The sequence below is a fragment of the Actinia tenebrosa genome, unplaced genomic scaffold (genome assembly GCF_029948245.1).
Source record: "Actinia tenebrosa isolate PJP-AT-01 unplaced genomic scaffold, QUT_ActTen_1.0 PGA_scaffold5__44_contigs__length_20552954, whole genome shotgun sequence".
Taxonomy (NCBI): domain Eukaryota; kingdom Metazoa; phylum Cnidaria; class Anthozoa; order Actiniaria; family Actiniidae; genus Actinia; species Actinia tenebrosa.
In genome coordinates, this window is record NW_028292582.1 from 11313837 (window position 1) to 11339809 (window position 25973).

Here is a 25973-nt window from a genome sequence, read left to right on the forward strand (position 1 = left end):
GTCAAAATTTTAATTTTTCCCTCATTTTTGAGATTTTTTGGTTTAATCTAATTTAAATTTAGATCAATGTGGGTCGTTAGTTTTCGAAATATGATTTTTTTAAAGTTCTGAATCAATTTATTTCGATAGTTTTGTCTTCAAAAAGGCTAACCTTTAATGGTCTTGCTGTTGTTCGATAATGGAGCAGAAAACCATACATGAACGAGTATTTGAATGGCTTTGTATCTGTAATGGTTTGGAAGAACTCAAGAAACAGTGCCAGGAACATCTAAAAGATTATCCAAAGGTTTGTCAAACTCCATTTTCAAAAATTGTACAGTACTGAAACCAATTAAGTAAAATCAACGATGTACGATACCTTGCCTTTTAACTCTGGATCTTTTTTTCAGGGAAAATTGGTTTACCGATTTGTTTTATCGATTGATCTCGCAGAATTCATAAATTTTGATGGTGAGACAGTTGTATGAATACATGGTGGGAATAAATTAAGCTTAATTAAACTTAGACTGATAAGGATCCAAGTCAGGACCATTTTGTCAGAATTTTTGCTTATTTAGTTTTTATTTGTTTTGTTTGCTGTTTGTTTTTTGTTTCCATGTAGCATTCCTTGGTAATCTCGCCCTGCACAGTCCTTTGAAGCTAGGATCTCTGTTTCAGGAGGTGAGTTTCAAGTCAAGATAATAATCGATAATAAATAAACAAATAAACAATCGCAAATTTTATGACTATTTCTGCCATGTTGGAGGACAAGTGCACTTAAACATACATAATGGCATGCTTCTATATTTACTTCTAATCTATACTTGTTAAAGTGTAGATAATATGGATATAATACTACCAAGTTTTATTTCGAAATATCACACGAGATGTCATTCATGATATTTTCATAGGTTTGCTATATCACGATTAACACTCTGAATTGGATTCCGGAAGTTACCTCTTCTGCGCAAGTCCTTGTCGTCCTCAGATTCTCAACTGTCCCACAGTTGCCAGAGTAAGTAAGGAAATAAAATTTCTATAAAAATAAATTTCAAAAAGTCCAGTTAACGAGTTCTTAAAATTCTGATGGTAGTGTTATTTACCTGACAGATATACATCGACTGACCGTAGGAGTTTGATGAACAATACTCGTATTCATACTGGGACGTTTAGCATTGTGGGCGTGGTATGTGCTATGACTGGCGTCACCCAATACACGTGAGTACTGCTCCACGAATCATCTAACTTTTCAAAGTCTATGCTTTTTGTTAACGAGCTTTAAAGAAAACGAAATTAACGCCATAGTTGTGATTTCATACCGATTGCGCGTGATATAAATATCCGCCATGGCTAGTTTCTCAAAACGCGTCCCACATGGAAAGGAGTGACTATGAATGTTAAGATATCAGCGAAAAAAATCAAGATATTGGGTATGCTGGTCATAGCAAGGGGTTAATCATCTACGGACTAGGGGCCGACTAACCTCTCCCTTAGGCTTCGGCCGAGCTTCCTGATCAGTCTGTAAATCCAGGGATAGCGGTGTCGGGGCCGAAATCTCCGGCGTAGCCGTAAATGCTTCGCGCTGCCATACGACGGTTCAGCACTCGATGTCTGGAAGTATGGTCCTCAATAACCAATCAATGTAAAAGAAAAACAAACAAAAAAAAGCAAACAAAAAATAATGTCAAAAACAATTGTTCCTAGGGATCCGTAGTACGCACGCGCGTTGTATTCGAAAGAGGCAACATCCACTGCACAGCCCACTGTACTAAACTTTTTTAAATGTTGATGATTAATAACATATTCTCTTGTTGATAATAATGATTCTTGAAAGATCATGTTATTTATTTCATATTACAGACAAAGTGCTAGATTCTATTGCCCCATCTCAACTTGCTTTGGATCATCTCGTTGTTGTTACATACGAGTTCACCTTGCTGGTAGTACTGAAGCACTTACTACAGGGTAAGGATCAGCCATTTCTTTTATAACAGCTAAAAGTAATATTATTAAAAGTCTGTGACTGACCTAGAAGGAGAATGGGTGCACATGCATGTCCCCCTTTACCCCTGATCAGCTATTGTAACTAATCCTATGTTTTATGCTCTCTTTGTTACCTCCCAGGAAAATTTTTACTTGTAAATACTGTGGAAGTACTTTGGAGGAAGACGCAACCTGCCGCACTCTGTCAGGTACCCTAACTTGATTGGCTAAAATTTCACACCCCTTTTAAGACCAGACCTACATCAATCAACTGAAAACTTATAGAACTAAGTGTTTGAGTCTGTGTTTTGAATCCAGATAAATGCATCATACATGTAATAAGTCCAGAGAGCCTTACCAGTAAGACCTGGATCGGTAATCATCAATTATGGACTCGCCATCAGGCAGTGCCTATTTATGTCAGAGGTATGTATATGCTGGTTACAGCTTCAAAATCTATATGAAAATGACCCATAAAGGAAGTATTGTTAAGTTCAATTTTTTCTTTATTCTTTTTGCATTGATCTTAGATGAAATGACCAAACAGTTGGAGCTGGGAGGGTTGTATAAAATCACCCTCTTCCATTTTTTGGATGGTTGTAATGGATCTGACGAGATCTCTTCATCTATACCAGTATTTGAGGTATTGATAAATGATTTCGAAATCTCTTCTCCTTTTCAAGGGCGCGATCTATTTAGCGTATCGTAATCCCTAGATCTTTGTATCACCATGCAATAGGCCTGCTTCAAGTCCACTCTTTAAAAATTCTGGTACTAATGCTTGATCTTTTGCATTTTGAAACCAACAGGCAAATAATGTAGAAAAGGTATGTACAACATTACAGGGGCGTGTCTAAGGGGACACTTACAGGTGCGTGTCCAAGGGGTCCTAAATCTATGACCTCTTACCAATGCCCCCTATCAATGGCAGAACAAATGCTTTACTTGCATATGATCTGGGAGAAGGGTGGAAAAGACGGATGATGTGTCCCACTCACCCCCTCCCCCTGGTAAATTCTGACCCAGCCTAATGAGATCATAGTCCTTCTCCAGCCTTATTAGCGTTATACGTTTCCGTTTTAGATTACTATTTCTCTGCCTACTGGTAAATATACGTATTCAAGTCTTCCAGATTCTATCATTACTCTATACGAAGGTAGGTCCATTTCGAGTCTCGAAGATGTCACCAAAGTTTGTTCAGTTCTTGTCCCTTGTTTTCATAAACTCACTTTATTGCTCATAAAATATGAAATTTATTTTTCACAGATAGGAAACAATCTCCATGGAGTTTTGCCTCCAGCATTGCCTACTGTTTTGGAAGTAAGTGAATGTAATCCACGCTATAAAATTATGGGAGGGATGGAACAGGGAGGATCTTTAACGTCTTTAAACGTATAGTTTTCAAAAGGAGCGCATCTAACATCGTTTCCGCTCTTTATAATAGGCATTGCAAAGAATATTGATACCAGCCTATTGCATCAATTACATTTGCTTTTGCTATTGCTTTTCCCCTATCGCCCATTGCCTATCGCCTTTGGCGATGACAACCTTTTTTGAAATACGTATCGCCAATTCTGTAGCCTGGAAGTTGTATGAGTGTCGTCAACTTATCCCAATTGTGCTCTAATCAGTGCCCATAGCACATCCAGGCTCTTTCCTGCATCTCAAGATGGGTCTATTAATGAGCTTGGTTCTAGCAGAACAAATAGACAATGATACTATCAGAGGAATCGACATCATGGTGTTAGGATATGATCTTCTGACCATTCAAAGACTATTGATGTACGGGGCTTCATTCGCTAGAAGATTGGTCATGCATTCTTCAGTCTGTGATCTGGTTGCATCTGTGACTCGTGATCCCTCTGGTACAGGAACGTTCCTCATCAATGGTAAAGTACAATACTGATAATAAAGAGTATTACATGGGAGAGGAGAGGAGGGTGTGCGGAGGAGACTCGGATTTAAGCAACCATTGTATAAAAAAGAGCTTTGGGCGTAGGGGTTGGGGGCAACTTACACATGCATGTTCCACCTAATCTACGACACCCTACCCCCTCCCCCTCCCACGCACACACGTATTCTTCCTACTCGCTAGCTTAACTTTATTTGGTTTTACGACTATAGCTGGCTGCATGCTGCTTGCAAGTAATGGACTATGGCTGATGACAAATATAAATGCGCTGAGAAAAGAACAGAAAGAAAAATTAAGAAGAGGTATGTCGCTATAGCATGTACTTAAGAAAACTAGAGAGATGACTGTTAAGTCCTGTGGATACATCAATGTAACACTTGCAACTCAATCTCTTTCTTTCCACATCTAGTGATGGAAAACAGAGGAGAGACGATAGAAATCCCTAAAAAGTTTACCGAATGCACCCAGCACCTTCGAGTTCCCATAAAGACCACTGCATGGGCGTGTTCTGAACCCCTACAGACAGCACCTAAATGGGGTGTTACAGAGCTCTGGGATCAGTCCCTAACACTGGAACCAAAACAGGTGCTGGATTTCAGTTGTGTAACCAACTTTGACCTGGTGATTTGTTTTTGTACCTAAATTCAGAATTCTTGAGAAATGCACCTCTTACTCATAACATCAACTTTCTGTACTGAGATTTTGGAAGCGCAAATTTGACAAGACAATGATTACCGCATAGTAACCTACTTCGGTTTATTTTCTCCAGAGTGCAGGCGCAGCTTTACAAGGTTTGACAAAGTAAGTAAACATCTAAGGCTGAATGTACTGTGACGCAATCGTTGGCAAATTAATATTATCAACGAGATCAGCCAAATTAAAGTTAGTTATCGATTTATAATAGCTACATTGCTTTTCATCAGCCGATTTGCGCTAGTATTTAGCTTAGCAGATGGTGAAGCTGACAATCAAAACTACAATGACAATTTAGCCTTGCAACGGGCTATGGATGACAATGAAGAAAGTGGTTATATATCCGAAGACGATATGAAACAGGTATGTTGTGATATTCTGTACCTCAAAGGTATGCCCTAGACAGAAGGAATTATGTATAGCTCAGACAGGCGTGTATCAATCCCCTCCCACGAGAATGGAAGGACAAGTGACATGGCCGCCATATTGGATGATATGACATGACACCTAAACCAAATCTTTTGTTAAAGCCAACTAACATGTTGACTATGACGTCTCATGCATGCAGCAAGACATGTATGCCCTATTGCATGGCATGAATGACACCTAGTTCAAATCTTTCGTCAAAGTCAACCAGCATGGCATCACATGTGCAAGGACAAAAGACATGGCCGCCATGTTGGATGACCGTGTGGGGGAAAAACACCTAGCCAAAATCTTTCTTTGTAGCGATGCAATCTTTATTGTCCTTTATTTTTTTGTGGTAGTTTCTTCGGTTTGTGTCCCAAAGGCCCATCAAGTTTGGAGAATCACCTCAAAAACTCATTCAAAGTTTTTATCTGGCGGGAAGACGAGCCCGGAATTCACAAGGAGATTTTCCTTTGTCTTCACTACAAACCATGTAAGTAAAATAACCTTCAGGACAGTTTGTAATATATCTTACAATTTATACAGTGTAATTGTAACAATGTATCATCACCATCACCATTATTATCATCACTATTATCATCACCACCACCACCACCACCATCATCACTACCATCAACATACACAAAGGAATATATTTCATTTTTATGCACATTCCCTAATTCTTCATATTATTTTTCATGCTTTAACAGTACTTCAATGGCAGCTGCTCATGCCAAACTAAGTTTACATGACCAGGTAGTTCTGCATTTACAAATACTAGTAAATCTTCATAATCTTGTAATCCAATCATTCATTACAATGCCTTGATTTTGTGTCTATTGAAATGTAGGTCATTGATGAAGATGTGGTTGTTGCAGTTTTGATGTTTGATAACTCCTTACGCATCTCACATGGTATGACTGCTACCTTAGTCTAATTATAACCCCCATCCAATTCAATTTAACCTTTCTTGTCATCGCTAATCACCACTGCAAATTACAGCAGTGGCGCACCTAAACAGGGTCAAACTCAAAAAACATATGAAGGCATCTCTGGCAGCCACTTTACAGTCCATGTATGACCCTGGAGCACAGCTCTAACCAGTTTGAACTAGTTAGGGTTGATTTGAGAGGATGTAAAAACCTGGAGAGCAGTAAAAACCTTTGGAGTCAGGCCCATGCCCAATCCTGTGCTTCTAACCTTTAAGCTTGCAGAGGGAAAAGATTGTTAAATTCTGTTAACAGTATCAATAACAACTTGACTTTATGATACCTTAGGTTACTCGCTGCTTGGGTTACAGCAAGATTTTTTAAATGCTAAGAGCATAATGTCTGTAGAGGTAAGTCCTTCAAAAATATATCTTCTTGTGTCACTTACAAAGTGGCCTCATAAAATAACTTTACTAGCCTTACAACTGATATGAAATTTGTTTTCTGTACTTCCAGAATGATATCAAGATGAAAGAATATCAGAAAATTCTCTATAACTTCTGTTCCAATTACAAATCTTACAGCAGCCCCTTTACTAGCAACAGACGTGAAGAATAAAATAATCTCTGGCATTTTCAAGCATGAAATTTTTAAAGTTTATTATTTCAGCAAGGTTATGAATTAAATGTAAAAAATATTCATGGTGTGTAAGTGAAAGAGTGATTAAGAATTTTAAATAATTACACTTAAATTTTTAAGGTGGTTTCGTTTCATTTAGCTTTTTTTCAAATACTTTTCTTGTATGGGTAAAACCTTGCTTGCCTTTGTTGAAGGAGTTGGGTCCAGCAGATGTTGGCGTATCTCTAAGATGTGACAAAACAATCATTTTACTAACAAAGGCCATTGATAAAAAATCAAAACGTCTGGTTATAATTAATTAAAAATTTTGATAATATGTATCATGATTGCAAATTCAAGATATTTATAGTAAACAATCATATATAAAGATAAAAAAGGAGTTAAAGAATTTATTTTTTTCTCTCACCCTCCTTCTTATCCCCTCTCCTTCCTCCCTTCTATTTCCTTTCTTACATTTTACAGTATTTGTTTTATTCTTTTTTGGTCATGGGTGGGGGGGGGGGGGGGGGGGGAAGGGGTTGGGTACTTTTGAAATCATGAACCCTGAATAAATCTATTAGATAATTAGGAGAGATATTGAATCAAAAAGATGCTTAGCAGAAGCCAGACCACATACTTTCCAATATTACGCATTCTCATTTTCGCTTCAGGTGGAATCTCTTCCTCTTCATCACTCTGCCATACAAACAAAATAGTTAGTTTACATTTACGATCTTAAGCACCCATTGCCACACCTAGTATGGAATGAGTAAGTTGGGTTCCCTGTGCCCTTAACATGAGTCTAAAGCTAGTCTTCCACACACAGTTTGATTGGTGGACATAAATTCTGGTGCTTTTTGATTGGTTCTCAGAAGCAAATTCAAAATTCCATACCTCGTCGTTTCCAAAAGCTGCTGCTACACTGCCTGCCTTTTTTTGTATAACTGGTTCTGCTTTCTTCTTTTTTGCAGGAGCCTTTCAATTGAAAACATCAAAGACTTTAGAGTTGTTAAAACTGTTTACCCTGTGTCTTTTAATTAAGACAATCAACCCTGAGGGGAGGGAGTTGGGAGTACAAAACATGTTACATTAGTCTGGTAATGGACGTGGAAATTTACCTATCAATGTTATGACAATGTTATGAGGTTTGTGGGGGGGAGGTACGGGATAAAGTATGCCTTTGATTTAAAAGTTCTCAACCAGATACAGGAAGTACTCCCTCCACCACACATACACCCCACTACTCCACCCTGCTAGGGCTGATACAAGTGTCCCTTGCCCATCCCCCCTGAGAACAGCATTGATTAGCATATTTATACCACACTACAGTAATTGAATATTTTGAAATTCAAAAACTCACGTTCAACTTTATGGTAATTCCACCGCCACCCTTTGATCCAGACAACTCCAAAGGTTTAATAGTTTCTATTGGGCCTGATTTTCGCTTTCCCATCCAGGTAAAACTGCTAGGTTTGTTGTTCATCCTTCCACCATCCTGGTTATCCTTCTCTGTCGATGCTTCGCCAGAAACTCCTTTATAAACAGACAAAGCACTGTATTTTGTGAGATTTAAACATACTTTGCTGGTAAACCATGCTTCAAAGTAAGCTGATCTTTATAAAGTATGTAGCATTGAGACCTTTAAGCGGTTTATCCTCTTCCTTTTTGCACGAATCTTTCGAAGAGTTTTCGACTCTGTTGACCGCGTTGTCCGCCATCTTGAATCATAAGAAATTATGGTCTATTCCACAGGGAACCCATCTTTAACAAAGACCTGATAAACTTGTCCATTCAAGTCATAAACGTCGTTTGATCTTTTTCCTTCTAAGATGGCCAAAAGAAAGTTCATTATTGATTGTGATGCTGGAGTAGACGACGCCTTTGCTCTTATATTAGCTCTAAACCAACCAGATGTGGACGTTTTGGCCGTGACTTGTGTTGGAGGGAACACAGAACTAAACGATGTCTGTATAAATGTTATGAAGGTGTTGGAAGTCTGTAAGAGAACAGATGTACCTGTCTTCAAAGGAGCTTCTACCTCTTTAATTGGTAAGAATATTTGTTATTAAGCAAGAGATTAGATTTTTTGTTATTTTTGGGTAACTTTTAACTTGATCGTACTCGGTAATTTCTATAAATTTGTAGAAATGTTTGTAATTTTGTAATATAAACACGTATATGGTAATATGTATCTTCTGTTTTTCTAATATTACTTCCGGTATAAGATAATATAATCAATTATATTAAATTGATAATATATTAATATTGAATTTGATGAAGGTGTGACCACTAAACGAGCGTCCCATTTTCACGGCAAGGATGGTTTGGGAGATGCAACAGGCATTCCTGATCCAGACATGAGCAGACTGAAAGAAGAGCATGCCGTCAATGCCATCCTCAGACTAACGAGGCAGCATCCTGGAGAGATAACTCTAGTGGCATTAGCTCCACTGACTAACATAGCACTGGCATGCCGTCTGGACCCAATGTTGCCACAGAATCTAAAGAATGTTGTAATAATGGGAGGAAACTGCGAAGCAAAAGGAAATGATGATAGAGTCTGTGCTGAGTTTAACTTCCACACTGATGTTGAAGCAGCATCCGTTTGCCTCAATGAGCTCACTTGCCCAGTTGCCATAGTAACATGGGAGACTTGTCTGCAACATTGTTTGTCGTGGGAGTTCTATGACGAACTCACAAGCCTTGGTACTGACAAGTCTAATTTCTTTAAGAAAATCACTAAAACATCATCTGAATTTTACAGGCAAAAAAAGGAAGGTTATGGAATGTTTTATACTTGCTGTGATTTGTTTGCCATGGCAGTTGCCGTTAGCCCTGACATCGTTGAGGAACAAACCCATGTTCACGCTACCGTGGAGCTGAGTGGAAAACACACCAGGGGTCAAATGGTTGTAGATTGGAGAGGTTCTCTCAAGAAACAACCAAACCTGATGCTTGTACGAAGGTGTAATATTGAGAAATATAAAGTACTTGCTCTGAACTCTCTTAAATAGATTCCCAGAACACTGAAGGACTTGTTAATGGCATAAGCAGTCAAGGATTTGCAGGATTATTATTTAAAAGCCATCTTGATTTGAGCATATAAATACTTCTCTATCAATGGGACACCATCTTGCCTGGTTTCCACTTAAAGTATACATCAAGAGAAAAAAATGTATTTTCAAAATCACTTATATGTGAACAGTGTAGTAGTATGGTTGCAGTATTTTTGCATGTGGTCGTCTCTTTTCAGAGATATAAACATTTGAAATATCAATATGCAAATGAGATGAGGTAAATTCAAGAATGGGTTGCATTTTGTAATGTAATTTACAATAGTGTTTTGAAGTGAAATAACCTAAAAGTGTACAAGACCCTATATTTCAGTTATAAGGATAATTTGCAAATGAAAAAACAACAGTACTTCCCACAACAGCATTGTTGTATAATAATAAATTAGACTTAGTTATATCATCTCATTTGCATATTATTGATATTTCGAATCTTTATATTTCCAAAAAGAAAATTCCACATACAAAAATACTGCAACCATGCTACTACACTGTTCACATATAAAAATTGTGGAATAAAAATTTTTGCCTTGATATACACTTTAAAGGTTTCCACTCAAGAGAGGTTTGTTTTACAGTCAATACGGGAAGAAAGTTTCAGGATGGTGCAACTAGTTGTTCTTTTAAAAGGGTGTTAGCTTAATAGAGGCTATTATTGTTAAAACTGCTTGCTTTCAGCTATCTTCAATAGAGATTAGATCATCTTTAGTTAACGATAAGGAATGAACACCAAGAAACCAACACCAAGTGATTAAAATCCTAGGGTTGTTGGGTAAATAGTTGGCTTGAAATTCTTGGGGATTAATCCAGTTAAAAGACACTCAAATATATCTGCCTGGGAAGTAAGTAAAGAGGGTACCCACATTCTCTGTCTCAAAAAGATGATAACAGTGTAAAGCTAAATACAGTAAAGGGGCAGCTAGTGCAGATGTGGGGCTTAGGTAATGTCCACTCGATTATCAAGTCTTGGCTCCCTTAACTTTTAGTCATATATGTACTACAGCTGTCTGCTATATTTTGAAATTTAAGGCTTTCCCACTGGTGCTTTGCAGTCCATAAATAATCTAACCCAACCTGGAAAATACCAGTTTGTTGCAAAATAGCTTTTCCCATATACATGATCAAAATTGTATGTAATTTCCTAACAGGACAAAGTAGGGCTTTTATAGACGTCAATGGAAGTGTTTCGATGACTGTCGGAAACAAAACGTTTTCCAGGCCTTAAGCCTATGGAACATTATGGAAAGCTACCTCACCTCAACTGCAAATTGGACAATTTTCAAAATGTGATAGGGAAGCACTTTAATTCGTGTGAGAATTTCTGATGATATGCTAAGAAGGGTTGGGGAAATTAAGGTAGACAAATTTTGCAACTAGTTTGATTTTGCTAGACTTGTATTGTACGATTTATTTTGCATTTAAAATTACAATTGATTCTTTGCTAATTTTCACCATCACGTTTATTTCCGTAAAAAGTCAATTGCTTTTTTTTATTTGAACTCTTACTTTTCAAGTAACGTTTTCCTATTTCATTTAATTTGTCATTCTCTTGAGTGTTATTTCGTTTTTTACTAGTACCAATTTAATTGATGAATTAATGAACAGGTTTTGATAGGAGTGAGATATCAACACTCAAATGGGTTCCACTCTAAACCAATCACAAACAAGAATAGAGACACTATCCAATCACAATGCTTGAATAATTATGGAAACCATTTAAGAGTCAGAAAATGTTTATACTTCTATTTGGATAGAGAATTTTGATTCCCAAGACGAATGAAATGGAAAAGCATTACTCTGCAGAGTAATAGGGTCTATAATTGCCCTTATTTAGGCATTCTTTCTACTGATGCGAGCAGGCGGCGCATGTGTCGAAGATCCACAACTCCAGCAAATTCAAAGTGTTTTTGTTTCAAGAAAGGCATGTTTGCCATGTCGTCATATTCTACTTCCCTTAGGTTGTCTAAGTACATTGGAAGACCTAAGGAAACCAACCATTCTTTAACCGAACCTAATTTGCCAAGGTGGTCTGGTTCTTGCGGATATAATGAGGAGTCGCATGGGATCTGCAGAATAAAAAATTAACGTGAAACATTAAAGTTTAAATCGAGTCAACCCCTGTCTCCGTTCCCCTAAGGCGTTTGACATTTTTTCTCTCTATAGGAACGATGAATAGACCTTTTGAGCTTTGGCATAATTTTTTTTCCATTTCAGACCATGTGTCATTCCCTAGAGTATGATTTCCCTGCTTAACAGCTGTGCATGAGAAGACACGTATATGGATACATTTCAAATGAAGAATCTTGGTGTGCTAGTCTGAGGGGCTAGTTCTCAAATGGTACTCGTAAATTCTTAAGAAAGAGGGAGTATTAGAGCATACTCACTGCTGGCCGATGTTGTTCCTTAAGCTTTAAGCATCGTATTCTATCCATAATTTCAACCACTTCTTTTTGTGACCTTCTCATTTCTTCTGTGTATCTGTCAATGAGATTGACAGGAACATCCCATTTTCCATCCTGCATAAACAACAAAAACAGAGACCATTTACATCAATTCAGTTTGGGAGTTGTCATCTTGTTTTTTATACTCTAGTTAACTTGAGAATCCTTGTTTTTTGGGTTCCTTTTTTTCTAACAAAATGACTAAACTTACTTGAGAAGAATACGGCAGTTCAGTTAAATCAATCTGTTCAATACGCAATCGTCTTTCAATCAAATCAGACAGTGAGTGAGATGGACGTTTCCGTGGTACTTGCACAACATTTAGATTTGAGTGATGATCAACGCCCCGTGTGGTCGATTCCTGTTTCTCCTCACCATCTTCTTCAGCTTTCTTTAAAGCACCACCTGGTGTTAGCTTAGGGGGTTTGGGTGGCAGCTGAGGCTTACGCTTCACGGCAGGTTTTGGTTTTGTCACGGGTGGACCTGGGTGCCCTGCTTGCCCTAGGGACCCAGTGTGCCCGGGGGACCCAGTGTGCCCGGGGTACCCATTGTGTCCCGGTGACCCTCTTTGTGCTGGCGATCCTGTTTGTGCTGACGACCCTGTTCGTGCTGGCGATGCATCTTGTTCCTTTGATACCATTTCTTCTGGTTTTCTTGCTTCTGAATGAGCCTTCTCTTTAATAATATTTCTTTGTTTTAATAAAACTGTTAGTTCACTCGTCTCATTGTTCGAACGTGAGGTGTCACCTTTTAATAGTGATGGCCGAGGAGGCTTGATAATGTGTTTACTATCTCCTCCAGTCCTGCTGACAGGTTTTAGTGACGTCAACAAGTGTTCCGGAGGCGGAGGTGGAAACACATCATCTTCTAAAGACATTCGGTTCGATTTAGTTTCTGACCCAGCTGATGTTCCTAAGTCTTCTTGTTTGCTTGATGGACAAGGCGCTGGGGGTAACGGAGGAGATAAACACCTCTGTTCACTCGTTAATTTAGCATCAGCTTTTTCTGTTTTAGAATTTTCTCCCAAGGACTTTCTACGTGGTGGACATTTTGGTGGCTTTGGTGTTGTTGTCTTGTCTAGTTCACTCTTTGTATCAATATCAGGAGAACTTCCTTGCAACCCAATCAAAGGCACAGTTGATTGTCTTGGGAGAGGTCTTGGAGGAGGGGGAGGTGCTTTTCTCAAGGCATGAATGGGTGGAACAGGTTTTGCAGGAGTTATCGGCAATGAGCTTTTCCTTGTTAAAGAAGTTTGTGTGGGTTTGATGTTTCTTGGGAGAGTACTGGCATGGATAGGAGAGGTGCCCGGAGATGGGAGAACACCTGTTAAGAGATTAACTTAGATTAATCTTGAGTTTTCAATGTCAAAATATTTGAATATTTCTATCTTTTAAAAGAGTTATAAAAGCAACAACAGCAGCCACACTAGGAAGAACAGCAGCAACGACAGCAGCAGCATCAACAACAACAACAGTAGCAGCAACAGCAGCAGCAACAACAGTAGCAGTAACAACAGTAGCAGCAACAACAGCAACAGCAGCCACACTAGAAAGAACAGCAGCAACAACAGCAGCAGCATCAATAACAACAACAGTAGCAACAACAGCAGCAGCAACAACAACAGGAGCAGAAGCAACAACAACAGCAACAGCAACAACAACAGCAGCAGCAACAACAGCATCAACAGCAGCAGCAACAACAGCAACAGCAACAGCAGCAGCAACAACAACAACAGTAGCAGCAGCAACAACAGCAGCAGTAACAGCAGCAACAACAGCAAAAACAACAGCAGCAACAAAGAAGATAGAAAGCACAATCAACAATGTACTATTTTACCTTTGATGTAAATATGTTTCCCCATTTAAAAAAAAGTATCATTCCCTAGAGTAACAATTTTTGCTTAACCCTTGCACATAAGAATCCACATGGAAATTGATACAAATCTAGCAAAGACGCTTACACTCAAGAGAATGACATGTGGTCTGAAATGGGGAAACATTATGTTAAATCTAAAATATTACCTTTTTCTTTTGTTGTTTCCTCTTGTTCTCTTTGAGACAAGATATTTTTCATTTCATCCACTATTCTTTTCTTAGGAGATTGTTGACTACCTCTTCTCGGCGTGCTGTCCTGGCTCTCCAGGTCTTCTATCGTCCCAAGTCTATCAACAGCATCAGAACTGCTTGATGAACTGTGTAACGACGATGTGGAGTGAATCTGTGGAAACCAAATACAGTATCAGTCAGGGGGCTTGAGGATAGGCTTTGATTTGTGATTTTTAGCTCAGTTCTTGAACAAACGGTTCAACTGACCTGTTTAGCATTTCTTATCAGATTGTGCATGACCTTACGATGTCCTGCAGGAGAGCGGTCTGGTGATGAGTCTGACCGCCAGTTGTTATCATCCTCTGAACAGCCTTCGGAACTGGTATTCACTGCACCTTCTGTTCAAAATCATGAAATAAAAGACTGTTACTCAATCATTGATTCTTCCTCTCCTTCATTGTGTTGTTTGTTTGTTCATTTATTTATTCATTCATTTATTTCACATTTATTATCTTTATGAATTCAACCAGCAAATGGAATTTGTCCCTTTACGTTTTTTCACTTTTATTCATTCATTCATTTTATCCTTCCATCAAGTTTTTTATTTATAGCATTCTTTTATTCTATTTAATCTTTTATGACAGTTATTCATTTGTTAATTCATCCACTAATCCATCCACCCACCCATTTATTCAAACATTCATCCATCCCACTCACCCACCCTTCAACCCATTCATTCTTTCGTTTGTTCATTAATTCATCCATCTATCCATCGACCAATCAACCTACTCACCCACCCACCCATTCATCCATCCATCCATCCACCCATTCATCCATCCCTTCATGCATTCACTCATCTCTTACCTGTAGGAGTATAGAACACAGCAGTTTTTTCCTCCTTATGGTGTCCACTTTTCACGGCAGATGCAAATGCACCAGACACTCTCTTGATACTTAGTCTTGAGAAAGAATGAGGTGACTTGGGAGAAAACTTGTGCTTGTTGTCTTTACTCTGAAAAAGAAACAAATTACAATTACGCTTCTTGTCTTGGGGGAAATTTCCCCCATTTCATACCATGTGTCATTCATTCCCTATAGTATTATTTCATTATTTCATGGATGTGCATGAGAAGACATAAAAATAATAAATATGGATACAACCAAAAAACTTCAATATCATAGAATGAAGTTAATAAACTGTGCAAGGTATAAAGAGATCTATTTAGTGAGCTGAGGGTGATGCAGCAATAGTACACTTGCCTCTCTCCTCTGGGGTCTCAGGTTGAGTTTCTGGACTCTGCATCACATGTGAGTAGAGTTTGTTGGGTGTCTCCCATGATTCTGTTGTTTTTTTTCCAGTTTGCCCTGACTTTAGTCACCCCAGAGGTCATTTAAAAAAATATTTACTACGGATCTCACTGAACTGTGGCAACCCGTCAAAAATTTGTCTCGCTACCACACCCTAATTCGTCTACTGACACGCCTACTTTTGTCACTGTCTTGGATCTAGTACATTGCCAGTAAGGTATTGACTGTAATACATGTAACAAAAGTAGGCGTGTCAGTAGACGAATAAGGGTGTGGTAGCGAGACAAATTTTTGACATGACATGTGAGATCCTTAGTAAAAAAACTAAAAATGGATTTCATTCCAAAATGAGCATTAAAATAAAATTGTTGAAAAACTCTTTTCTTGTTACCAACCTTATGGCTAGGAGATTCTTCTTCAAAACTGTAATTCAAAACGCACAAAAAAAACATTCATTATTATTACATAAGAAACATGGCCTTCAATCTTAAAAATATGCTATGCAACCTTTTTTACCTCGCTAATTTCTGAATAGCTTCCTCTATGGTTATTTCATGATCTCGCACAGCTTTCATCAAGTTTATTCTGTCTTCTTCACTCATTGTCATGTCGAAGGCAGATATCTCAGACGCTGGTCTGCTGGAGGATTTCTTCTTTGTGCTTCTTCCAAAGATATTTCGTTTTAATTTGTGTGGTTTTGCGTTGGAAGAATCCTCTTCACTGCATGAACCACTCTGAGATATAATTGCAGTAGTTTTAGGTAATTATAGATTATAGGAAAATTAGTGGTGTTACAGTGCTAATTGGAAAAACATGGGCACTAGAAATATTACAGGAATGTTCTGTCATTCTTCAGCCAATCAAAATTGACTTTCTAACCACAAGATAACAGAAAGATAACAATAACGTTTCTGATTGGTTAAGAAACATTCTTGAAATATTTCTAGGTGCCCATGGTTTTTCGATTAGTGCTGTAGGTGTGTTGTTGTGTCTTACTCTTCTCATTTCTTTCTTTGCAGCTTGGTTTTCTTTATTCTCCTTTTCATACCTGAAGTGGATAACCACAAGTCATTACCATCACCTACCTCCCCCACAGAGGGGTGGGGAGGGTCTGAGGAGGGTATATTGTGTAGTTCCGAAAAATATCCATACCTCCCCCACAGAGTGGGATTGGAATTACCAAGGGGTGGGGAGGGTCTGAGGAGGGTATATTGTGTAGTTCCAAAAAATATCCATACCTCCCACACAGAGGGGAACGGGATTTCCAAGGGGTTGGGAGGGTCTGAGGAGGGTATATTGTGTAGTTTCATAAAATATCCATACCTCCTCCATAGGGAGGGATTTGAATTTCCAAGGGGTGGGGAGGGTCTGAGGAGGGTATATTGTGTAGTTCCAAAAAATATCCATACCTCCCACACAGAGGGGAACGGGATTTCCAAGGGGTTGGGAGGGTCTGAGGAGGGTATATTGTGTAGTTTCATAAAATATCCATACCTCCCCCATAGGGAGGGATTTGAATTTCCAAGGGGTGGGGAGGGTCTGAGGAGGGTATATTGTGTAGTTCCAAAAAATATCCATACCTCCCCCACAGAGGGGAACGGGATTTCCAAGGGGTTGGGAGGGTCTGAGGAGGGTATATTGTGTAGTTTCATAAAATATCCATACCTCCCCCATAGGGAGGGATTTGAATTTCCAAGGGGTGGGGAGGGTCTGAGGAGAGTATATTTCATAACTGCAGAAAATATCCATACCTTCCCCAACAGAGGGGGATCGGAATTTCCAAGGGGTGGGGTAGGGAGGGTCTGAGGAGGGTATATTGTGTAGTACCAGAAAATATCCATACCTCCCCCACAGAGGGGAATTGGAATTTCCAAGGGGTGGGGAGGGTCTGAGGAGGGTACATTGTGTAGTTCCAAAAAATATCCATACCTCCCCCACAGAGGGGGATTGGAATTTCCAAGGGGTGGGGAGGGTCTGAGGAGGGTACATTGTGTAGTTCCAAAAAATATCCATACCTCCCACACAGAGGGGGATTGGAATTTCCAAGGGGTGGGGAGGGTCTGAGGAGAGTATATTTCATAACTGCAGAAAATATCCATACCTCCCACACAGAGGGGGATTGGAATTTCTGAGGGGTGGGGATGGTCTGAGGAGAGTATATTTCATAACTGCAGAAAATATCCATACCTTCCCCAACAGAGGGGGATTGGAATTTCCAAGGGGTGGGGTAGGGAGGGTCTGAGGAGGGTATATTGTGTAGTACCAGAAAATATCCATACCTCCCCCACAGAGGGGAATTGGAATTTCCAAGGGGTGGGGAGGGTCTGAGGAGGGTACATTGTGTAGTTCCAAAAAATATCCATACCTCCCCCACAGAGGGGGATTGGAATTTCCAAGGGGTGGGGAGGGTCTGAGGAGGGTATATTAATTAGTTCCAGAAAATATTCATACCTCCCCCACAGAGGGGGATTGGAAATTATTGTACCTTTCCAGTTGCTCGACGGCTTCTTCAACAGTGAGTTCCCCCTGCTTTACCATTAACATCAGCGTCACTCGATCTTCTTCACCCATCGTGATATTACTAGCAGGTAGGTCACTTCCCGCTATCGGCTTGGTCACATACATATCATTATTAAGGCTTTTAGTGTCATGAGATTTGTCTTCATGACCTGGACTTTTTCTTTTGCTGCTTCGAAATAATCCAAATATTGATGAAGTATGTTTGGGTTTTGTCGTCTGCTGATCTTTGTCTTTTGTCTTTAGCTCCGCTGAGTTAACTGAAGAAACATTTTTATCAGAGGATAAGGGGTATTGAGATGGTTGGGAGTGTACATGGAGATGTAATGGAAATAGAAAATTGAGTGGGAATTGAATAGGATTGAATAGGAGAAGGAAAGGGAGCAGAATTAAAAGGCTGCTAGAGCAATGAGAGTGAAGGGAAACTAGAGCGAGTAAAAGGACAACATTTTAGGGAAGTAGGAAAAAATGGAAAAAAGGAGTATGAATGAATGGAAGTGATACGAGAGGAAGTGGAAGTGAAGAAATGGAAATGGATAATAAAAGGAATGGGAGAAAAGGGAAGGGATATTATAAAGAGTAGGAGTGAGTTAAAGCAAAGGGATACTAAAGGGAGTAAAAAGAATATTAAGTGGAAAGATGGGAGTGGACGGAATATTATATGGTATACACTGGGTAAGCCACGTATGACAGATGATTGACATGTTCCCATTTCTACACACCATGAAGTTCCTTAAGTGAATCCAAACTTCTTGATAGCTTAGAATTTCTTTCCACTGGTCGTCTTCTCTTGCCGTTCTTGTGAGGAGATGACGGACTGTCAACATCAAGATAATCGGCAGGTATTCCTCCCTTAAAAAATAACAAGAGAAATATTGAAATGATTGAATAATATTCTCCAACAAATTTCCCAGGTATATTTTGGGAAAAGAGTGCTGTTGGATAAGACAGAAAGTGACTGATCTCGTTCTATTAACCATTTTGAGGTTGAAGGGGAAAATGGGTCAAGTTGGCACTGCAGTGCATTGTGGGGCTGTTTGAGGGGACATTTTTAAGATGGCATCTATTTAGTCCTTTAAAACAGTCATCTCTGAGATTACTAGAAGAGATAACTAGCTAAAAGCTAGTGTGAGATGTCGGTGTTTCTAATGAAACAGTAATGATAAAAAGGTAAATTATGCACCGTGAAAAGATGAAAAAACTGATGTTTCCGACGCTAGTCCTTTGTTTGAGATTACTATATGCCAATGGAAACCACAGCATTCCATAAATCTTACCTTAGCATTTAAACTAGAAGATGAGATATGCCACTTATGATTCTCCTTGGTATGAGCATGTAGAGGACTTGTGTTGCTTCTCTTGTGTTTATGGTTTTTTGATGGTTTCGATTCAACCTTATCATACGATTCATCACCTTCCTAAAAACACAAAAGAATTGAAAATTTTCAAATTCAAATTGGGAGCCCCCTCTTGTATACATGAGACATTTTTAGATCCCCCCTTCATATCCTCATCACAAAAAAATTTGGTACCCCCTCCACATATCTTCATCACCCCCTCCCCCTCGACATATTAAATGAACTTTCCCTTAGATTTAAAAATTTCTTACCTCCTGATTACCCTCTATTTGTGATTTCAAATCTCCAACCTGACGCGCTCGTATGTTCTCCAATGCCTCCAGCACATCTTGTTCATATGTATAAAACTTATCTGCATATAATGTAACTAGACTATCTAGATTCCCACAAGCACCATTCTGAAAAACATATAGGGAATACAGTTGATTCCTGATACATTGAATCTCTTGACTGGTCACATGGACTGGTCACATGGACTGGTCACATGGACTGGTCACATGGACTGGTCACATGGACTGGTCACATGGACTGGTCACATGGACTGGTCACATGGACTGGTCACATGGACTGGTCACATGGACTGGTCACATGGACTGGTCACATGGACTGGTCACATGGACTGGTCACATGGACTGGTCACATGGACTGGTCACATGACTGGTCACATGGACTGGTCACATGGACTGGTCACATGACTGGTCACATGGACTGGTCACATGGACTGGACCATGGACTGGTCACATTATGTGGTCACATTGACTGATCACATTGACAGGTCACATTGACTGGTCACATTGACTGGTCACATGGACTGGTCACATGACTGGTCACATTGACTGGTCACATTGACTGGTCACATGGACTGGTCACATGGACATGGTCACATGGACTGGTCACTGGACTGGTCACAATGGACTGGTCACATGGACTGGTCACATTGATGGTCACATTGACTGGTCACATGGACTGGTCACATGGACTGGTCACATGGACTGGTCACATGGACTGGTCACATGGACTGGTCACATGGACTGGTCACATTGACTGGTCACATTGACTGGTCACATGGACTGGTCACATGACTGGACTGGTCACATGGACTGGTCACATTGACTGGTCACATTGACTGGTCACATTGACTGGTCACATTGACTGGTCACATGGACTGGTCACATGGACTGGTCACATTGACTGGTCACATTGACTGGTCACATTGACTGGTCACATTGACTGGTCACATGGACTGGTCACATTGACTGGTCACATTGACTGATCACATTGACTGGTCACATTGATTGGTCACATTGACTGGTCACATTGACTGGTCACATTGACTGGTCACATGGACTGGTCACATGGACTGGTCACATGGACTGGTCACATGGACTGATCACATGGACTGGTCACATGGACTGGTCACATGGACTGGTCACATTGACTGGTCACATTGACTGGTCACATGGACTGGTCACATGGACTGGTCACATTGACTGGTCACATTGACTGGTCACATTGACTGGACACATTGACTGGTCACATGGACTGGTCACATGGACTGGTCACATTGACTGGTCACATGGACTGATCACATTGACTGGTCACATGGACTGGTCACATTGACTGGTCACATTGACTGGTCACATTGACTGGTCACATGGACTGGTCACATGGACTGGTCACATGGACTGGTCACATGGACTGATCACATGGACTGGTCACATTGACTGGTCACATTGACTGGTCACATTGGCGGGTCACATGTTAAGCAGTCTGATGTAGCCAGTCATCATGTCTGGTTACCGAGAATCTGTTATTTGCAGCACTAAACTTGGAACCATATTTTTTAGATCAGACTGTGAACAACACTGAGGAGGGATGTTTTTTTCATGTGCAAATTTGTAACAAGAGTGTTAATGGCAATAGGACACACAATCAATCAAAAAGAAAAAGGAAACTGGTAAAATCAAGTGCTATATATCATGGTATGACATATCAGACAATTAACTTAAGGAAGGAAATAAATGAAGTATATAGCAGAGGGTGTTAAAGTTAATATACACTTATATACTTGAAGACTTTTGAAGAAATGGCCTTTAGCATTAAAAATGATGAGCAGGTGAACTTACTGTTCAGATGATGAATTGTTATCCTTTTTTTAATACCATTACATGATATTCTGTTAGGGAATTGAATGCTCGGCATTCTTTTTAGTTTTATAAAAGAGAATCCAATGAGTTTATTGCTCGGTCTAAATTCTGACCCAAAGGCTCGTGTCTAAGCTTTCGAGCTCTTGGGTGATCTACCTCGTAGGGAACTTAGTGTTCTTTTGTAAATTACCTGCCTTTGGCAAATCTTCAAATAAATTCAAATAATAAAGAAATAAAAACCGAATCGAGTTGAATTTAGAAGATGAGTTAAGCAGGGGGAGGAAAATCAGGGAACCTGGAGAAAACTACCATGAAATTAACCCTCAAACAAAGAAGAGAATCGATATATAACAAGATATATATATAACTGTAATGAATAACCTCACGAAGAATGCAGTAAAACAATTCCTGAGGCTTATCAACTCCTTCATAAAACAAATCAGAATTACCAAGAAATTTCAATCTATTTAGGAAATAAATGATGCCTTAATTTTAACTTTAGATATTTCTACAATAAATGCTTAATTACAAATGGACAAAACAAAATTATTATTATTGAGATATCGGTTGAAAATAGATTGGATGCATTTTTTGGTGTTAGGTATCCATGGAAAAAGTATTCGAAAATTGTACATTTTACAGTATTAATGAATAAGTTGTGTGATAAGTTTGGCTTCAGTTCTACACCTTGAAAAGTATGTTTATATACATATATAATTGGCACCTCCCTTCAGCCATGTATAGTGAATAAAAATGTCCAATAACCCATCACATGAATTTAAAATATTATTGAAATAAAAAGAAAATAATATCAAATGAAATTACATAAAATGAAGCATATCTCACGATCGGAAATGTTGAAAATTCAAATCATTCCTAGTTAATTTTCACCTATTTATCAGTAGCGTCAGCATGCTAGCTTTAACCTGATATATATGCGTCAAAATGTACTTTTAGTTTGTCATTGTTTTCTTGAAAATTAATAATTTTTTGACTACTTTGCGTCTATAGCATCAGCTTGCGGGTACCATAAAGCTTGAACTCCTATTCATATTTAATGCAGCATTTATCCTTCTCTAGTGTTAATCCTAGAATCAAAAAATCTTTATACAACATAGTTGATTATGTAGCCACAAATTTTCATGTTAGCCTATTTCACGCCCAAAAACAAAAACATTACGATAACCACAAAAACATATGGTTATATACTTATTAACATATATAATGCACACATGTTCCTATTCATTGATCCATCATACACACACAGACAAACAACAACAATCCACTAAATGAGTCAATAATAGAATGAAAAAATATGTGAATTATTTGAAACAAGAAAAAACTTTCAAAAAGGGCAAAACAAATAGCTAAAGCTTGGATGTGTGCTAGAGTAAATATTAGCAGTCAATAAATTGCTGGACGATCTGCAATTCGTGTTGTAATAACTCAATGAATAAATGTAAAAATATATGGAGTTTTAACGTCTAATTCAAATAAGGTTCTAAAGTTCATCTCTCCAATAGACCATGTATCTGTTTCAGCATCGTAAAACAATAACAGTCCCTAATCAAACCCACAAAATATTTTGGATTTGGTAATTAATTATGAGAAATATCTAATCTAAAAAGAAAGAATTATGGTAAGCCTATATATTTTTAGCCAAAACAGTTTCTCATTTTGGGAGATGCTGTCATCGCCTTCAAAACACGTTTACTTTTTCGCTTCAAATATACATTCTAATTGATTTTTAGTGTACATAAGAGTACAAAATAAAGAAAATAACTAATCTATGGAGAAATATAAGCCCTCATTTAAGGCTTTGTAAGGGAAAAAAGGAATAAACCCTTGGTAATGAAACAAAGGCTGAGTCACTAGTGATCTTAACTCCAAAGTTGGCAATCATTCTAAGCTTGTAAAATTATAATCACCAAAACTAAGACGTCAATTACTTACCGACAGAGTATATGGCTCCTTCGTTAGATCTATATTATCTTCAGTTAAATTATCCCGGAGCAACAGTTTTAGTTTTAAGGGTATAAGGTTCTCTCTTTTTTGTGTTGGAACTATTGTTTGAGAGTTTTCTTCCAGCACAAAGTACACCGCAGTACCGCTCTGTTTTAACCGACGAACAGCGCCTAGAATATCTACACGATCCTTATCGTTTTTCACTCCAATTGCATCTAAATCTTCCTCTCCAATCTCTTTACAAATGTCCAGTTCATCGTAGCCATTGTCCAAGAAGGCTTGAGTATATTGTATAAGACCTAATGACCGAAGCCAGTCTTCAACTGTGCTGCTCATTATTCAATGATTCAACACCAATGGAGCTTTTAACCGAGTTATCCTCATGTCTTGAGTATTCCACCATCTGTTTGGGTGTCTTTTGTAATCCTAAGAGGAGATCTCGACGCGTAGAGAAGGTTTTTTTGAGGCATATTTTCACATTGTTTTGTCTTATGTCAGCCTTCTTGTCTCATGTTGTTTTATTCCGTGCGGCCTGGCTACCTAGTACTACCTCCGCCTGTATTTCGGAATATCCTCGAGAAATCTTCGGTAAACTTAGAAAAATACGACAAAACAGCGAACAGCTGGCGAAAGTAATAAGTACAAAAAGCTTACATCGGGTACAACAAAGAATAAAATAAAATGACGAGAAATAATACATAGTGTAGATATTGCAAATACAGAATGTTAACTTCCTTTGCTATTTTTTTGAAAAACGAAAAACCACATCATGGCGTTTGTTCATGCTTGGGTACTTCAACTTCCGGTGTCTTTATCTTTTCGCTTCCGGTACTACTTTGCACAGCAGAAATCCCATTGCCAACTCTACCACTATCCCCACATCTCTCTTTTTCTTTCATCTCATTTCCTACCTTGGGGGATGGGTGGGGAGGTGGTTTCCGTGACCAGACTTTTATGTTACTTAACCATGTTTTTTTTGGGAAGTCTGCTTTGTCCTACGTTCCCGGAGGTGTAAGTCGTTGTCTGTGAATTAATGTAAAAAATATAATTTATGGCGACACGAAAGGAAAAATTATGTTTGGATATTCAGTCCTTTTGGCCTCTAGCCTTCCACATATGTAGGTTTGGCAGATGTGAGTTAAAAATAGACACCAAAACAAAACTGAACAAGACAAAACAAAACAAGACAAAAACAAAACCGTGAAAACAGAATCAACCAAAAAAGAAATGAAATAAGTAAAAGTAATTTCCAAGAATACCGTATCCTTGAGAGATTTTTGAGTCAATCTAAGAAATGAGACGTCATATGCACCTCAGATCTATCAAGCCATTATCGCCTCTATGTGGACTTAAACGTGGTAACACCTGGTGATGATGAAGGTCTGCCTGTAGGCGACAAGTTTCAACCTCCCTCCGGCACGGAAAAAAAGGTGCAATCAGTCTATAGTCCATGCGCGCATCCGGTCCCTTACCTCGGTGCTGACCAATCAGAATGCGGGCTTTAGAGAATGCGATTGCGCTCGCACCGTTAAAGGTCGTTAAACCAGAGAAAATAAATACAGATTCGCTCGTTCCACCTTTGGCTTTTTTTTCGTTAGCGAATACCAAAAGATACTAATAGAACGAAAAGCATTATGGCCAATTTCAAAGACTACTGTCACGTGACCAGTATTGCGGACAATTGCAGATACGATCATACCAAGTACATGACCTGAACATACTTTTATTTTCACACAAGCCAGATTTTAACTAAGCAAAATAAAATTGCATATATGTTTGCCAGGAGCTAAGAGGGAAGGTATTAAGTTAATGTTATTATAGTCTTTTACCACGGCCATGTGGAATGTGTATCATTATTGAGTGAACGAAAAACACATAAAAAGTCGTAAACATCGCCTAAATGAATATCACTTCCATTCCAAAATAAATCGACGGAATCTATCCGAAATGTGCGACCAGCAATAAAACAAACGCCTCTTCTCTACGACAAGATAGGGCGCGCACTAAGAACGCCTCAGCCGAAGGTGAGTTTTTGGAGCAAATTATGTCTTTCTGAAAAACTCGTGATACGGACGCGACGTTCCGTGGATTTTCAGTGAATTTTACGCGCTGTGATTGGTTGCAAGAATCCAATTTCTACCAAGACTGTGAAGTGCGCAGTGCTGTTTATATTCTCTAAGACACCTGCGCGGACGCCCGCTACCGTGCAATGATAGCTCAGTGTTGGTAGATCAGTTGCTGCAGTTCTCGCGCTTCGTGATTGGTTTTATTCTCCAATTTCTACCGTGAACGTTTAGTGCGCAGTGGTGTTTCATAGTCATACAAAATCTACCCTATACACCTGTATACTAAATCTCTACCCACGTGACTGTCAGACTTGTTCTAATTGGTTAAAATTACAATTGATCCGGACTATTGATAGGTCCTCGGCAGACAGGACATCGGGCAAGCTTACCAAAAAATCTACTCTATATTAACCTGTATTCTAAATCTCTACCCACGTGACTGTCAGGCTTGTTCTAATTGGTTAAGATTACAATTGATCTGACTATTGATAGGTCCTCGGCAGACAGGACATCGGGCAGGCTTACCATCAGCA

At 39.0% G+C, this 25973-nt stretch overlaps 5 protein-coding genes across 5 annotated transcripts in view; 2 read left to right on the forward strand and 3 right to left on the reverse strand.

Moving 5' to 3' along the window:
- Positions 1–3631: 3631 nt before the first annotated feature.
- Positions 3632–6522, forward strand: LOC116304395 (minichromosome maintenance domain-containing protein 2-like). Its single transcript, XM_031714124.2, has 10 exons — positions 3632–3851; positions 4087–4176; positions 4284–4495; positions 4644–4675; positions 4798–4930; positions 5335–5468; positions 5686–5731; positions 5826–5889; positions 6253–6314; positions 6421–6522. The coding sequence occupies exons 1-10, from the start codon at positions 3632–3634 to the stop codon at positions 6520–6522; spliced, it is 1095 nt and encodes a 364-aa protein (XP_031569984.2).
- Positions 6523–6548: 26 nt separating this feature from the next.
- Positions 6549–8240, reverse strand: LOC116304381 (PEST proteolytic signal-containing nuclear protein). The gene is made up of 5 exons (XM_031714108.2): positions 8162–8240; positions 7883–8055; positions 7417–7497; positions 7160–7218; positions 6549–6767 (listed from the first exon to the last, which is right to left on the reverse strand). The coding sequence occupies exons 1-5, from the start codon at positions 8238–8240 to the stop codon at positions 6659–6661; spliced, it is 501 nt and encodes a 166-aa protein (XP_031569968.2). The 3' UTR covers positions 6549–6658.
- A 49-nt stretch (positions 8241–8289) lies between these two features.
- Positions 8290–10370, forward strand: LOC116304388 (nucleoside hydrolase). Its single transcript, XM_031714114.2, has 2 exons — positions 8290–8571; positions 8803–10370. The coding sequence occupies exons 1-2, from the start codon at positions 8352–8354 to the stop codon at positions 9534–9536; spliced, it is 954 nt and encodes a 317-aa protein (XP_031569974.1). The 5' UTR covers positions 8290–8351; the 3' UTR covers positions 9537–10370.
- A 508-nt stretch (positions 10371–10878) lies between these two features.
- Positions 10879–23938, reverse strand: LOC116304387 (uncharacterized). The gene is made up of 14 exons (XM_031714113.2): positions 23363–23938; positions 19514–19660; positions 19182–19322; positions 18627–18756; positions 17873–18164; positions 16384–16435; positions 15904–16121; positions 15783–15810; positions 14944–15091; positions 14347–14477; positions 14056–14251; positions 12246–13357; positions 11978–12109; positions 10879–11659 (listed from the first exon to the last, which is right to left on the reverse strand). Exons 1-14 carry the CDS (start codon positions 23708–23710, stop codon positions 11420–11422), a joined length of 3315 nt encoding a protein of 1104 aa, XP_031569973.2. The 5' UTR covers positions 23711–23938; the 3' UTR covers positions 10879–11419.
- A 1143-nt stretch (positions 23939–25081) lies between these two features.
- Positions 25082–25973, reverse strand: part of LOC116304413 (uncharacterized) — an 8767-nt gene continuing 7875 nt past the window's right edge. The window contains exon 8 of the mRNA XM_031714155.2: positions 25082–25973. This exon is cut by the window's right edge and continues 171 nt beyond it. Within this exon, the coding sequence (XP_031570015.2) occupies positions 25883–25973 (91 nt within the window). The 3' untranslated portion in view covers positions 25082–25882.